The 17,168-nt window shown below is 37.5% G+C and overlaps 2 protein-coding genes across 2 annotated transcripts in view; both read right to left on the bottom strand.

Moving 5' to 3' along the window:
- TMOD1 (tropomodulin 1) overlaps positions 1–266 on the bottom strand; it is a 39,190-nt gene extending 38,924 nt beyond the window's left edge. The window contains exon 1 of the mRNA XM_080362696.1: positions 226–266. The gene's annotated coding sequence lies outside the window, so the exon portion shown is untranslated. The remainder of the gene's footprint in view (positions 1–225) is intronic.
- Positions 1–17,168, bottom strand: part of TDRD7 (tudor domain containing 7) — a 41,203-nt gene that overhangs the window by 2,874 nt on the left and 21,161 nt on the right. The window contains exons 6-14 of the mRNA XM_080362698.1: positions 11,817–12,397; positions 7,695–7,881; positions 6,032–6,143; positions 4,969–5,171; positions 4,687–4,821; positions 2,926–3,009; positions 2,629–2,763; positions 2,191–2,301; positions 226–716 (exon numbers count right to left, since the gene is read on the bottom strand). Coding sequence (XP_080218824.1) covers positions 226–716; positions 2,191–2,301; positions 2,629–2,763; positions 2,926–3,009; positions 4,687–4,821; positions 4,969–5,171; positions 6,032–6,143; positions 7,695–7,881; positions 11,817–12,397 — 2,039 coding nt within the window. The remainder of the gene's footprint in view (positions 1–225; positions 717–2,190; positions 2,302–2,628; positions 2,764–2,925; positions 3,010–4,686; positions 4,822–4,968; positions 5,172–6,031; positions 6,144–7,694; positions 7,882–11,816; positions 12,398–17,168) is intronic.

A 17,168-nucleotide genomic window follows, 5' to 3' on the forward strand; every position in this document is an offset into this window, starting at 1 on the left:
TCAGGCTTCCCAGATCTGGTATTATCTGAAGAGAAGTCAACTCTTCCAACTACAATCTGGAAGCATGAAGAGACTGCAACCTCATTTACTCCATTAATCTCTCAGTGATCATTGGACATCTGCCACCCTGTTAACAATGCAGACAAAGCAGAGCTAGGCTTGCCCAGCTTAGCAGAGCTAAGCTTAACTTCAAAGATTTTGTTTTTAATTTAAGAATATACTTACTGATTTTCAATTTTAGCTGCATACAGCTTGTTTTTTTCGATGTTCACAGGTTTCTCTTCTGCCCTGCTGTAGTACAAGATCATTTCTTCCATTAAGGCCTCCAGATTATGTAGCTCTTTCCAAGGCTGGACAATAAAGTGACCCGGATGGCAGGCCACTGGGACATAGACATCCATGAGCTCACCAGTCTTTAACAAAGGTAGAGGCGGAGGCACAGCAGTGGTAGACACCACAGTGCTGGGTTCTCTGCCTGGATCAGAGACACTTTTCTCTAGCCTTCCACTAGTTAATCGTAGAGCTGAAAGAGCATCGCTTGTCACTTTTGTGGAGCCAGTCCCACTGGGTGTAACACTCAAGAAAACATCTTTCTGGTGCTTCCACAAGTCTGCATTTTTGATCTGTCGATTGATGCTATGATCCATGTCTGGGAAGTTCTTTGGAGCAAACAAGTAAATGTGTACAATTCCCTTTGAACTGTCCTGCTTTGCCACCTTGGAAAACAAAATATAGTTTAACTTCCAGTTTATAACTAATAAATGAACATCTGATCTTGTACAGAAGACTAAAACCTTTAACAGAAAAGTGGCAACAGTTCATTGCATTCTATATGCACAGAAGTATTTTCAAGGGTCTCTCAAATACGTTAGTGAGGTTGTCAGATAGTAAGCAACTTACACAGCAGCTAAAGAAAGCATTTGCAGGTATTGCACTAAGGTACAGCAAATACAAAGCTTGAACTGAGTTTTGCTCTGCCCAATAGGTTCAATCCCAGTACTGTCTGTACAATTCTATTTTTCAGAAGAACAGTAGCCAGTTTCCATACAGATCTAAACAACTAAGTAATGCTATTAAATATTAACACATAATCCTTCAAAATTATCTGTCTGTCATTACGGGAGATGAAGGATGGGAAAAATTAAGGATGGGGGGAAAAAAAAGATGAAAAAAGCTTCCAGATTTGCATCACACATAACTTTCAAGCACCAACATAAAAATATTTTCTATTTAATATCAAATAAGATAGCATTATTTATAGTAAAGCATTGAAATTTTAATTTGACAAAGTATAGCATTTCCTTACAGCTTCTTCTGTTGATTTTCCCAGCCAGGAATAACAACTTTCCACAGTTAGAGCATACATCTGTCATCTGTTATTTAGCCAAGCAAAAATTAGTAACAAGCTCAAAGCATCTAGGAAGAGGATGTTTAGAAAAGCCAGATGCAACAGTTAAGTCCCAGACTACAGGAACTATGTTTTAACTATATTGTCTCCAATGTAAAACCAAGCAAAAAGGTAAACAAAAGCTACAAGACACTTTTTTAAAGTGCTGTGACAGTATCTGGAATCAGATTTTTAAGAGGAAATTACCTTTGCTTAGTCTGTATCTAATAATAGATTTCCTTTCGAAGAGTGTTTTCAGTTAATTAAACTAGATAGGATACCTTGCTAGCGGAAATAATTTTATCTCAAAGCTAACATAAATTCTAAGTATATAACAGCATGTACTAGGTCACACTGGATTAGCAAAAGCAATCAAAAATAAAGCTGCATTTGAAGACAAGAAGGAGAAAAAAACAATGCTTACAAGAGACATAAAAATAATTCAACTCAACAGTTGAAACTCAACAGTTTCAACAGAAACATTAACAACTGTGTTTCATATCAGCTAGTCAAATAACTATCTGCATATCTGAACTGGGACAGCAAAATCTGGAAGACTAATGAGGAGCTGCTAAATTCTTGAGGGGAAACAAGAAACTTCTAACAGGCTTAAGCAAGTAAGTATTATGCCAAATGTCCTAGGAAAAGGACTTTGTATATAATTCATGTCCAAGGGCTGTCTACAAACTTCTAAACTTCTATAACAAAAATAGATGTTATGAGTAAGCTTCTAGAGTTGTTCTTTCAATGGTCTTTCCACATGCTTATGGATTTCAAGTCACATAGGCATTTTGACTACTTACCTTCATGCTAAATTCAGGACAATTCATTACAGTGTCTCTCAGCCACAGTACAGCATCTGGAGTCCACATGCCGGTGTTAGGAGGCAGATCTGCTAGGCAGCATTTTATAGCCTAAGAACAGAATCAAATACTATTTAATAATATGGAAACTATTCCAAAAGTTCCTATTCACAGAAGCTTCATTAATACTGAGAGATTAAATGATGTATGACAAACAGAAGGAGGGGAACACGCAAAACCTGTACCTTTACACACACACATTTTGTCAATACATAGGACAACATTATGACCTACGTCAGGCAAAAATGCATAATGAAATATGCTCCAGTGTTGAATGTTATTAAACAAACAAGATTTCATTACATAAACCTTGAAGTAGCAGCGCTACAAAAACTGCCCAGAAATCAAGCACAGGTTAGCTTTAACATGCCTTTATACCTGAGGAGGTATTGCAATTACTTCTCTCAGGAATTGTGGTGGGATTTCTCTAAGCTCTGATACTTTTACAGTTGCAACTGTTCCAGTATCCAAGAACTGCACATCAAGTGCCCGTCTAGTGTGAATAATCTTTATCTGAAAGAAGAAAGCAAGCGTATCATTTTGAGGTTAAAAATACAACAGTGACACATACACTATGAAAGGTTTCATGGCAACTAAGGATTCCAATTCAGCTAAACAAAAAGAAGAGCCATTTATACTTAGGAAAACTGTAGCTGCTCTTTGAATACTTCTTACCTCTACACGTGTCCATTTTCCTTTGGAAAGAAACAAGCAGATTTTGCCACAGAAAGGTAATGATACATTAAACTCAGATGTCTGCTGCAAATATAAAACCAGAAGTTAAAATGCATGGAGCTATTATTATCTGGCATTCATCTAACCATTTCAAAATCTGTACATGGAATGAACAGTTCTAAGAAGCAAAAATTCTGTTTCAAATATAAAATATTTTTCCAGCCTCAGAAGTATTTCTTATCTTGTTTTTTTAAGCTTCTCCAATTGATGAAGTTTTAATTCCAAGCTGTTCATCTTACAGGGCAGCTGAAAGAACATAAAGTGCAGGGGGAAAAAAAGTCACACCTAGAAACACAGAATATGAAATCACCAACCATTACTTTAATGTTCTGAAAAGCAAGAGCAGTTCAGAGCTGTGACAGATAACGGAAGAATCTCATACCTTCTATTCTAGAATACATCATTTGCTGAGATATTTATCAAACCAAATTTACTCCTGACTCAAATGAAAGTCTCATGGGGTGACATTTACCATGATAATCCTAAATAGCATACCAAGACAACAGCTACACTATAAAAAATATGAAGAAACTCCATTTGAAGACACATCAACACCCTCCTTTGTTTAAATTCTCAGGCAAAATTAAAATGCTTAAGATAAGATGCAAAGTCAAAACTGCTTCTTTTACCCCTGTATACAGATTCTGAATGTCAGAGCTGCTGCTTCAATAGCAGCAAGAACCTAACATACATTCTGTTCATAAAATCTGAACCTTCAAAATAACCTGTCTGCCTGCCTTTGTGCTGGTAAACCTTTCAGGGTCATATATGCATTCATTCCTTCAGTGTTTAGCTTGCTTGAAACCAGTCTTGATAACTGAGACATGTTCAGTATAAAGTATTTTCAGATGGTGTGTGTTCCACAACAGGTCTAAAGCTCAACTTCTACACCTAAACCCACTTTGACAGAGTAGTTGCTTAAGCAGCAGTTCTACCACAACCTTCAAGGTTTTGCATTTCATGGTTTGATTCTCCATGGTTCCGCTGAATGTTGAACCAACCAGATTATCTTAAGATTTCTTCTCTTTTGTATAAATTCTATTAAGTCTACGTAATGGCTGCTGCATGTGTCTGCAAATGACTGGTGGAATGTCAGACTTCTCTGCCACATACCAATTTTAAAGCAACTTAAGACTTTTGAAAGACTTTTTTGACCTCCTATACATCAGTTCTAGGTGAAACTGGCCACAACATTCAAAAACCAAGGGTACAAGGACAAGATATGCAGCAGATCAGATCAAAGCCATTAAATCTCCAAGGAAGCTAGGCTAAAAAGAACAGACCTTAATTACACTGGTTTTACTGTCACTGTGCAGAGTGTGCTGTGGGCCAGGCTGTGTACACACCTCAACTCCATCATGTAGGTAAAACTTCTAGAAAAAAAATATGGCAGTATCTCCACAGACCTTATACCCATCTGATGCAGCTTCCCATTATGAGCCATATTGTTGCTGTTCTAACTATTCAAGAAAAGCTGTAAGTAGTTACTGAAGCTTTAGAGACACCTTGTGAACAAGAAAGCCTCAGAAGACACTTTTCATGCTGACAGATGCATCCCCAAAAAACTAGTATGATAATTTATACCCTTTTTGAATACTCTACAGCTACCTCAGAAACTTGAACTTATGTGCAAGGAAAATTATGGGTACACTCTGAAGAAAGACTACATGACTTCACCACTTCTCTCATCATAGAACCTACCTTGTAATGGAAGTAGTCTTCTAGTTTTTGCAAGATTTCAGAAAGTCTGGACAAGCCTTTGGATGGCACCTGGCAACACAGGCTTCCGTCAGAGAAAACACTGGTTACTCTGACATTTGTATATAGTGCATCTACCTGCAACAGTGAGATTTGGACAAGAAAGGGAGAAAAAAACACACACAAAAACTTAGCAAATTTTCTGAGTACTGTTTTTTTGTCCATCCAAGACCTTAGCAGTCAATGATTTTCTAATGAATTAAGAAGGAAGCAGGAAGATGGTACCTTTAGATGCAGTTCAAGGGACTTGTCATACAATGCCTTCAGACAAGTAGCATTGATGTTGATATCGTCTTCGCCGGAAGTATCATAGAGAACAAGAAGAGGAATATCACTCTTTTCCAGTATTTCCACAGCAAATATCTTGGAGCATGTCTGTGATTCCACAGTCTTTATCAGGACAGGATCATCACAGAAGAACTCCAGTCCTGTAAAACACACCATACTTTTATGTATCGCTGTATTTGAGGGCAAAAATAAACACCAGGGCTGCGTTTGCAACAGGAATCCTTCAAGAATCAGGATGTAGCAAGAAAATAGTACTGCACCCTTACTTGTATTCTGCTAAATTTCCACCTTTTTAACAGGGAAAGGGGAAAGAAGGGGAAAAGAAGATACTCTTCAGAAAGAGTCGAAGCAAAAAAAGGATGCATCAAAGAGTTTAAAAATGCATTGAAGAATTAAAAATGCATCCAAGAATTTTTTTAAAAAGGATAAACAAACATAAGCTCATTTGTAGAAATGTCATAGATTTTAAATACCATATTTTTTTTTAAATGCCTATCAGTTTTAGGAAGGTGAATAATTTCCAGCAGAGTCTAGGAAGTATGCAACTATTCAAATACTGAAAGGGGAAGATCTTTAAAAGAACTAAATAGAATCATATTTAGGAATATTGTCCAAGTTAGCCACAACAGATATGTCTTACGTACGGAAAAAGGAGTTGTGATAGTACATTGCTTTACACAACAGCAACTGTTTCCTTATCTTTCTTTAGGCTTGCATACATTAAAGGGACAAAGACATCCAAGCTAAGTACAGAAAACAACTACGTTCCATTACAGAGATGCTGGATATCAGTATCTTCTGATATCAAGGGGTTTTTAATAACACTCTCCTTCACATCCTTCTTTCCTTTTCCTTGTTTCCATGCCTACTTGTGTCTGCTTAGACAAAATCTAATACATACAGAGTTATTACAAACATAATTGAAACTCCCAGACTGAGACGCTTCAATCCACAAATCATGCAACAGCAACCTGTATAGTCAACATTGGCTTTCTCTTACCTGCCAGTTTACATTTTGCTGCTTGAAATGGAAGCAAAGTGAACCGTTTCTGTAGTTTGTACACACTGTTGCTTTCAACAAACTCACTGAAGCCATGATCAACATAGCATACCTGATAATGGAAAAAGGAATAAAAGTGTAAGATCACGAATATAATTGTAAATACATTTTCTTGAGTCTAGGGAAAATGTATCCACTTATCACATTCTCTATGCAGCTACAGACAAATAACTTTTCACTACATTAGCACTATATAATGCCATTAATCTCTTATTTATTTCACTGCTTAAATGTTCAGAGTTTTCAGGGAAAGCTTTCTTCTCAAGATCTCTGCAAAACCATCCTCTCCAACCATTCCACAGAATCTCAGCTATTAATAGGAACAGTGCTGGAAGGACTGAGCATGTATTACCTCAAACCACATGGCAATTTTTATTTGTAAAGTTTTTTGAAAAGTCCAATACCACTTAAGTGCCCTTCTATGTTTTGCTTTTTGTTTTTACAATATTAAGAGAATAATTTTGATTTATGCTTATAGTAAATTTGACACAAAGACCTCAGTCAATGCAGGAAACCAGTGGAGAAACTGCTGATTGGCAGCAAATAACTAACAGCTGAAAGGAGAGAATGGCGTTTTTGACAGGGCCTTTTACAACTTTTCTCTAAACCCTATCATGCAAAATGTCTGCATATGAAACAATGAAAAGGGAGTCTGAGGATAATCAGCAAAGGCTGCAACAAAGCAGTAGCCTTCTTTTGGCTGATAGCTCTAGATAGAGAGAAACTAGAAGCTTGCTACCAACATCCTTGTCACTTCTCTAAACCCAACAATCTTTCACAAAACTGAGTTCTGACATCCCTCTCCAAGTTCCAACTGAAGGTTATCACACTAATTTTCAGAAAAACCTCAAATCTAACATTTGTGCAATTTAAATATTTATGAAATGGATCAACTTTAGAAGTATGTTAAGGAGATCTCTGTAAAATGTCATCTAACTGGGCCAAGAAAAAAAAATAAAAAGGTATCATTTATGTTTGACTAGGCAAGAAATAATTGAGAAGTTTCAAACTTTTTTTACAGTTCTATCATATGTTCTAGTTTCATTGCAGATGGCCAGAACAGTCTGCTTGGCCCAGGAAAACCTCAACAGAGGAGTTATAGAATCTCAAAGGGGTTTAGCTAAAATGTAGACTACACATAACTCCCAGAATACCAGATCTGCCTGAAAGGGAACACAAATATATCCTTCTCATTGTCTTGCTATTCAGTGCATGTAATAGATATTTCAGTAAACTTAAAACAAAGTCTATCAGCAAGTGAATTTTGTTCTTCCCCACTCCAAATAGTGCTACTACACTCATTCCTCCAATCAAAGGTATGTCTTCGGTACAAAAATGCCATGGGGCTCAGCACCATATAAAACCCCAAATATTCCCCCAAAACTCAAACGACTTATGAAAAAAAAAATCTGAAAGATCATTTAATTTTGGCAATTGCATTACTTCAGAAAAGTCTTAATTTCTCATATAACTGAAAATGTAACTACTTCAGGGCAAAAAAGGAGAGAATGCTAGTGCGGCAAATCTAGGAATTGATCATGAATCTAAAACCCGAGATTGTTTCAAAGTCTTTCTCCAAGTGCTAAGAGAGGTAATTACTTGCCTTTATCCTGTTGTCTTCTAGAGAAATTATCCGAGCACGCAACCAGGCATCTTCTTCAGCATGTACCGCAACAAGTTGCCCAACACTTGGAGACTGAGCTAGTGATACTGTGCTATTCTGACTATAATACGCTTTCATGTCATCTTCCATTTGTTCCTGGGCAGAAGAATAATCTTTGCCGACATACCTACAGTATTTTACAAAAACAAAAAAACAACCCACAACACAATGGTTACAACGCAACTTCAAAAAGCTGAATAAAAACCTAAGAACATCTATACTCATATATGAATATAAGTAACTTAGAGATGTATACTTCTTCTAAGCACATCAGTATCCAAACTCTTTCCTGTTGACAGGGCTACAGAAAAATAACTGACATAAAATTCAGCATGTTTCTTGACAGCTAAATGTATTCCAGCAGTGTATATTCTAACATGCTGAACTAGTTTTTTAAGTAAGAACTCTTACTTGACTGTTACAATCATGTAGAACAACTTGACCGCAAGAGCAGAAACGTATGTGGGACTAAGTATAAAAGAGAACAAATAATCACCTCTGAAGTTAGTTTGCCATTAACAGACACCAGCTTAAACACATTTTCACTAAGATGGATCAAAAACAAGGCATCTAAAATAACTTTACAAACAAGCTATCAAGCTGTCAGCCTTCAGAACAATCCTGTATTAGGCTGCTGACCTAATGGTTCATACTGAAGCAGTCTGTGTTGCACAGATAGGTCATCTTTAACAAGGTACATAAGCTTACTGAAAAGTCCAAATGGGAAGTTCTGAATGCTTCAGAAACAAGTCAGATTAGAGCAGACAAAAGGAAAACTTATTCCCAAATCTGTACTAGTAGCTACTGCTTTAACTTCTTCATAGAATGATTAATACTGCTCATTTCTACCATACAGCTTAGACTATCATCCTATAAAAATCTAGGGTTATTCTGAAGGTCTGCTATATCCCTGAGATTAGTGCAGACACTGTACGATGACATACTATGCTAACTTTGTTATAAAGATTAAGTTAAATCTGATCACATTCCAGGGAACCCTTATTTTCCTAAAGAGAGCCTGCTACCTCACTGTCCAAATACAATATTGTTTTTCAGAATGAGAGCACTTTTGTTCCTATGTAAGCACTCATCTATTAATACTTCATAATGGACACTGAGTGGGGTGACAATACGTATGCACTACTTCCAGTTTCTTTCTTAACATTTGTGTCATAAAGATACTTAACAGACAGTAGGAGTATCTTAACAGACGGTAGGTGAATCTTTCAGAATTTCCTGCCTCGCTATTTTCTGGTGATAGGCAACCATCATACTGAAGAAGTTTTTGGCTGCTCAAAACCAATTGAAAAAGCATTTTTCATACTCTTCAGAAAAAAAAAAAAAATTAAAAGCAACCTCAAAAAACTGTTAGAGACTAATCTATGTGCAGGTGGCCAGAAACTGCACATGTGCATTCAGCACCATTCGTAGTCTCAACTGGAACCAATTCACATGTCAAGTAAAGCTTGCTGCTTCATTGGGAAAACAATGGAGGATTCGATAGTGAAGCAAACTATAAAATCTTGTCTATTCAAAAATATAAAGTAAGGGGAAAAAAAGTTTCCAAGCTGTAGCACAGAAACTCAAGGTAGTCGAGAATAAATGGTGACAGTTAATTCTTTCTTGTGAGAATTCCAACCTAGCTCCTAGTGCATCATCTCTGCCTTGAGTCACACTGTTGTAGATGTATAGTGAATATCTAGGAGAGTTTCTATCACCTCACTTTCATTCTGGCTACATCAGAATCCTTACAGAACTGTACCATGTGCCAAAATTGAAATAGCACCACACCTTACAGTTGTCTTAATTACTACAGGAGTTGAAAGGTTTTAGCCAAAGAGCACCAAGCCACATACCAAGAAAGTAAAGATACATTGCCTTATCCTCAAGACAGAAAGAAGAATCTTGATTTTATTGATCCTGCAAAAATCAACATCGACCAATAGGCACTACACAGTTCTTCTGCAGATTAGGAGAAAGTAACTGCTAGTACATGAATGGGAAAAGCAAGTCCATGCATGGTTTCTTTCCTATGTATCTACACAAACATTTCTTGAAGATAAATGACCTTGCCCATGAAACACATAGATAACACTAAGCAGTCATTTCTGTATCTAGGGTCAAGAGACCACTAATTGCCACCACGTACCTACACAGAGATGACAAATTCAGAAACTTTAATTTTGTTCAAGAACCATGACCCAAAATTTGAGAACTCATGCTTTAGAGAAATTTTAAGATAATCACCCCTCAGCTCATCAGTGTCATATGGTAGTTTAATCCATGAGACTTAAAGCATTCCCCCAAAAAATTAGTGGAAACATCCTCAAAACAACGGACTAGAAAGCTAAGTTCTGTTACTCTGCATACAAAGCAAGTTATCAATGCTGACAGAATTAAAAGGTGTACAGTGCGAAGGAAAAAGTTTTGGAGAGTTAAATGCCACCTGTATAGGAAGATGCAAGATGGAAGTAAAAGACAGGTAATTTGTTCCTGCTCTTTCCAACACAAAACATGCAATACGCATTGTGTCTAACTGTTTCAATATCTGTATGTACAGATGACTGCATGTCTTAAATTGGCTGTCTTTCCTGGCACTATTCATCTTCATCATCTTTCATGTCTTAGAATAAATTCAGAGAGCTTTCATAGAAACAACCTAAAACATAAAGCCTGTCTTTTCTTTGGTGTAGTTCTTCCTCCCGTGACTTGGTTTTTAAGCATAAGCTCACTAAAAAAATTCCTGCTGTCTTCTTCACTGAAGTGATTGACTCATCTAGCTGTAGATAGCGCAAATGTCAATGACGAATAAAGAATCTTGCCTTAAATTATGCTTTGTGGTAAGGTCGGTATGCAAAACCCCCATATAAGCAATGTACAAAAAAAGCACATCTGAGAAAAAGCATGATATTAGAATGATGCTAGCAGCTAAAACAAAGACAGCAACATTCTAAAATGATAATTTCTCTCATAACCCCAAGTATGGGGATTTTCACTACAGATTATCAGCCATTAAGATTCCATTACTCAGGAAACTGAAGCAGTGGACTGACACATAAAGTTCAAGGTTGAGTATTCCAATACATTACTGATAGCCAGAAAGAAAAAGGATATACAAATATCAGGCTTAAGGCAAGTGTGCTGAATATTGCCAACCAGCAACAAGGAACACAGTATTAGATTCATGGAGAAAGGACCTGTAAGTAAACTACACACATCAGGACCTCTTAGAATGACTGAAACTATCTAATGAAAGCTGAAACTGCAGACACTAGTGGAAAAAACAGCTGTTAATATAGTATATTACCACACAGTTGCTCAATTCATCCTTTGAAGAGACATATAAAACTTTTGAAGAGTAGGCTTGATTTGAAATAATTTTTAAAATGAAATATCTTCTATAAGAAGTGTTAGGGTTTTTTGTTTGGTGTTTTTTGTTTGGCTTTGATTTAAATTTTTTAAAGAACTTGTCTGTTTTATCCCAACAATCAAGAACAGAAAGCTTATCATAGTATTTCCTGAAATAGTACAGTAACATGTATGTGATGTAGCCACTACAATCCACTTCTAACACTGTCCTCTAAGGCTGGGCTGATTAGCAACCAAACCAAGAAACACCAGTAGTTTATTGTTGGATAGAAGCTCATCTGTCTCCAAAGGTGAAAATGCAGTGTAATCTGAACACACTCAAGTCACACTTACTTAGCAGTAAATCAGTTACAGAAGTAAAAAAATATTTTTGTAAGTATTGCAAAAATACCTGAATACTACTATGTGTTACAGTAGGATTTTTTTTAAAAAGTACTCCAAGGGCAAGTCAACTCAGGTTTGATTCTCAGGCAAGCTAACGACAGAACTGATCAGCTCAGCACAGAAAAGGTTTCAGAAAATTTCCATTTAAGTACAAAACTAAAAAGATTCTTAAGTTTCATTATCAAAATAAGTAAATAACAAAGTCCTGCAACCTCCTATTCATCTGTTTTCTTGTGGCAGACCTGTACAATATGAATATGTCGATTTATAAATAAAGCAAAAAAGATAGATTCTGAAGTATAAACTTGCCTAATTAGGACCTCGTTAGTGTTTTTCAGTTCCAACACAATGACGGACACAGATCCTTCCGATGGAATGGTTAGAGGAGGAACAGTGATGTTTTCTGGATACTGGTCCTTGGATCCTTCATACTGTTGTTCTGCTGTTGCCTTCACACCATCATACCTCTGGACCTTCACAGTGACATTCAGATTTTCATCAACGCATCTCTGGGGTTTAGCGTAGAGGATGGCCTTTCTGGGAGCTTCAGATACATAGTCCACTATACATACATCTGAGAGCAACTCTAGGTTATTCAGAATGTCTTCTGGAAATTTTACTGCGTAAGTGTCTTGGTACAATTTGGGAAGTGCATTAGCCCAAAGACCACTGGAATATTTCATCAAGATGTTAACAACCTTCTGCTTTAAGTCACTACTAAGTGGTGCAGATGTGGTCTCCATATTTGGTTTTGACAAAGGGTCTGCTTTTGGGGATGTAACATTATGAGATGCCTTTTCTTGCTCTGTATCACTTTTTGCTATCGGTGGTATTTTCTTGGCAGGATAAAGAAGCCCGTCCATCTGATCACCTCTGTGTACTTTCTCCACCTTGGAAAACAAAAAGTAGCGTCAATAATCAGTTGCATTTACATTTTTGTAATACGCATTTTATACACATTTTGAAGTGGACATGCACAGAGAACTAAGCTTGAGGCAGTTACTACAGGGCAGTATTTCTTGTAATGCTTCCTCCTCCATTTTGAAGGATACCAAACACATATGACAACATCACTACAGGGAAAATATCTAATCTAGGCAATCCAACCCAGACTTGCTTTCAAAGAATTGTGGCGTCTCTTTTTCTCCTAGAAGGACCAGAAGATGATGACACACTCCATAAACTTAGGCCTTTTGCACATCAACCCCTACGATCTTTCACACATCTTTCATACCATAAACACAGGTTTCTCAGTTTACTGAGGGAAATGGGATTTGATTATATACTTCAGAAACAAGAGGATACCTGCTAGGCAGTGTTGTAAAGGCTATCTGCTGTCACGCTTAGTGAATTTCTTTTTTTAAAGAAGTTCTGAAATTAAGGAAGAAATTTCTGGATCATAATAAATTTCATAATAAATTTTATTAGGCCACTGTAAACCATGCCCACAGCCTCCGTCCATACCCAGATCTTTTGCCAGTCCATATGTCTCTACCCTTGCTAAATTCAATAATAAGTATCTCACATGTTTGGAAGTCACCAGTTTGAAAGCACCATTTGAGAAATGCAAAAATAAACGCACAATAAAATTCCACTTCCTAAAGCTATGCAGTTTTAACCTAGATCAACCTAATCATAGCTTAGCAGGAGTATCTATGGAGGCCTGAGATAACAAAAGCTCTCAATGTTTTCACATTGGGCCCAAAGCAAGAACAACTCCTGCAAAAGAGTTAGTAGAGTTTAGGTAGCTCCACCTTGATTTTCGTTCCTCAGAGGAAACAACTCGGATCAGTTTCCTGGGTCCACATAACACCAAAGTCCTTTACAGAGGCAGATCAATGAACAAAACAATGAGTAGTTGAATTACTTGCTACTACTCAGAAGTAGCATTTACCTTTACAATATTGATAACCACACCCATCAGAGCCTTGCTCAAATCATTCTTTGCTGTTCTGTCTTAGCAACATAGAATGGAACCATAATGAAGAAGACTTCAAGTATTACATAACAAGAATAATACATGTCACTCATCATCAAGATAACACTATGAAGATAACATTTCTTTACAGACCATTGAAAAAACTGAAAAAAGGGCCATTACTGTGTCAAGAATCACGCATTTTATCCTATGTGCACCTCTTTATGCTTAGCCCAAATTGCCACATGAAGATCTGAGTTGAAAGAGTCACCAAACCACATATGGGTAGGTTACTATACAGGAGCATTTTCATCCATTTGTTGTTCATTACATTGTCTAGACTGGTGCAAAATCAAGTTTTTGTTTCTTGGGAATAGGTCTTGGTCAACTTCCACAAACATTAGCATGTGTGCCATCTAAAACTGACAAAAAGGAAATAGTTTTCATAGATATTAAAACATATTAATAATTAACCATTCATGGTGGCAAGTCTGAATCCTTCTTTATCAGGGAAAACCAAAGTTGTAACATTTTCTGCAAGAAGAAGACATGAGAAGGAAAACAAACCTGTGTAACAACCCTCGGCTCCCTGAATTCATGTGAATCAGTCCACAAGGTTTAAGACTTGAGTCTTTCCAAGTAGCTTCACCAAGGAGGTATTACCTCTTAACTGGTGGGAGAAGTAGTGGCCTACAGATATCCGTTTACTGAAGAACACGTATCTACTGTATGATAAAATGTAAACAAATCACACAAAGAACTTCAGTGTATCAGTGGTATGTTCAGCAAGTTCTTAAGCATCTCTGCTAGTCAGCTTCATGTAAGAGGTGACAAAACGTTTCAGGCCATGCAACTTAGAAGGGCCAAAGATGTCTTCAATGATTCATGACAGGAAGAACCTACATTTGTACCCTCTGGTATCAGGAATCTTATTGTGCCTGTTGAACCACAGGCGGAGAAAGCAGCTTGGTTATAAACAAACAAACAAAAGCTTATCAAAGCAGTCAAGAGACTGAAGTATAACAAGTGGCCTGGAGGAAAAATCAGGGCATGCCACCTTGCAGGTAATGACATCCTAGATACAGAGGGATCAATAAGGATGTCCCAAGTGTCCATGTACAAGATTGAGGAATTTGTTTAAATGACTAGTCAATGAAACTTTCGGCTCCAGAAAATACTTGGCACTATTAGGACCACAATCTGTTTGAGAAGGCTATGAGGGAATGTAGTCAGTTCATCCTGAGAGAGGCTCTATGCAGAGGTCTACCTGCATGCACTCTTTCTCTTAGTGAACTCTTTTTAACTAGTGCTGCAACAGAGACAAATAAATTTTAGCTGAAAGGACTATTAAATCTTACACTCCAAATACTGGCAGCAGACTAAAGGGAAAAGATCCTTAGAGACCTTTAAGCCTCTTAACTCCAATAATAGCTCTGAGGTTTTCTAGCCATTGAAGCTCTGTTTCGAAGAGACTGTAGATGCTGACCGAGCAAAGCATTTAGAGATGGAAAAATGCTACTGAAGTAAGTTGCATCAGTGTTCTTCAGTATAAATAAGCTCACGTAGACATCATTAGGCTACTATGTCTTGCATAGAAGTTCATTTTCAAGATGCAACAGACTCCTCCAGACAGTGCCATGGCCAAGAAACCTTCAGGGATGCACAACACTACAGAAATATTAATTACAAGCAAACAGCTTCACTTGTGAGCAGCACTTCAAAACAGCTGCCCTTTCTTTTGCACCAATATCTCAACTTGGTTTCCAACTGAGTTTATAGATTTGCCTGCAAGGTATCTCCCATTAATATGTTTGGCAGGCCTGCTTTGTAAGCACATCATGCCTGCTCTAACCTCTCCATTAGCGAGAGCACAAAGCAGAGTCAACAGCTGTCAGAATGCATTATGAGTGCAACAGAGACTGAAATCATTCTACACAGACAAAAAAGAAAAACATGTTTGTCTTGGGACTGAGTAACAGAGGGAGCTCTTTAAAATCTGGAGCCCAAAATAATAACGCTTCAAATAAAAAAGTACTTCCAAAATAAACACCGACACTGCAACTGAGTAAGTCAAGTGAAATGCAAGAGAGAAGCAAGCCCACTCCTTGTGACATACACATACAGAGAGATGTAGATAGATATGCTCCTGAATGTGTTGCTACAACAAAAGCTTTGTATATGTGTGCTCAACAGTATGCAAATAAACCACTACACTAATGTATATGATCAAAAGCAAGGATACACTTTGTGATGCCAGAATGACCAAGATAACGCTGGGTCTTGTACAGTGTGTACAGTGATGATCTAAGAGCAGATACACTGGCAAACTCCTAGAGCACCGACACCTTCCATCAAAGAAGTGAAGAACACACCTCCTTGAAATAAGAGTTTCTAGTCAGAGAAAAGGTCTTTCACTTTTGAGGTTACATTGATATCTAGCATATGCAGCTATTTTCTGCCATTCTCTGCAAGGCATGGAAAGGAAATGCACAGTGCAAGTTGGCATTTAATGACAGTGACAGAGTCTCATCATATGTGGCAAACAGGAAAAGTCTGGCTCCATGATTCTTGGTATCAAATAGGTCAAACACTGCTCTAAAACACACTGATCAGAACTATCACTCTGATTCAGTAAGAATAATTCATCAGAAGTTTGGTGCATGAATTCTTTCCAATTCAATTTAATATGCAACACAAAAACCAGTTACCATGGCATATGTGCCACAGACTGCGTACTCTTTGGTGATAGGCACCTTAGACAAATGCTTGAGTGTGAAGGTAGCTCTCATCTACCTGACTCTCCTGAATAGTACCTGAAGTCCAACTCCCAACAAGCTGGAGCTCAAAGCAGTGAGGAAAGTACTGCTGGCTTTGATCAGCAGTACCTGACATCCATACATTTGGCTGACAGCATCTTTTTTCTGTCAGAGGCAGCCACTACAACTCCAGGTTGTGCTGGTTTTGCCAACCATTTTACTGTACAGCTCTTCCCAGGCAACGATGAGATGCATTAACTGTCACTCCTCCCTGCTCTTCCAAGTAGCTGTCTCTGAAAGCAAGAGGTTAAGCTACCAATAGGCATGCAAAGTTACCAATTCTGGGCAAAAAAAACCCCCAACACAACAGACTTGTGCAATGTTCCTGAAAGGCTGAAGATCCCCACTGCACAGGATTCCCTCAGACACAATAAAAAGCTCTTCCTTACAAGGCTGTAGAAGCCCCTTATATCACCTAGTTACAGCTTAACCTAGGGATCCACTCCATCTTTTACAGCTTCTAGTCCAACATGCAACCAATTGTTTTGCATGGGAAGCTGAAATACCAAACTTCTTACTCTAAATGCCAAAAGGACACATTAAAAATCTTGTCTTTGGCCAACCTTCCATGTCAACTGGGAAGCTGGATGCAGCCCTGGGCGAACTGCTCATGGTGACCCCGCTTAGGCAGGGAAGTTACATTAGATAATCTCAAGAAGTCCATTCCAACCTCAGTAATTCCATGATTCTATGAAATGTTTATGCAACCTTAGAAGAACTGGCTCAGTTCTTCTGAATTGCAATTGTATTTCAGTTATCAGGAAGTAAAAATCACAAAAATCACAGGCCTCGTACAATGCTAGAAAAGGTAAAATAATTTTGGAAGTTTTTTTATTTAATAGCCTTTTTAGTCATTAACCCTGGCAAGTATATCAGTTTAATTAAGACCCTGAAACCTTTCTATTTCTGGTATTCATTACTTCTGTA

The sequence above is a fragment of the Nesoenas mayeri genome (assembly GCF_963082525.1).
Source record: "Nesoenas mayeri genome assembly, chromosome: Z".
In the NCBI taxonomy this organism is placed as follows: domain Eukaryota; kingdom Metazoa; phylum Chordata; class Aves; order Columbiformes; family Columbidae; genus Nesoenas; species Nesoenas mayeri.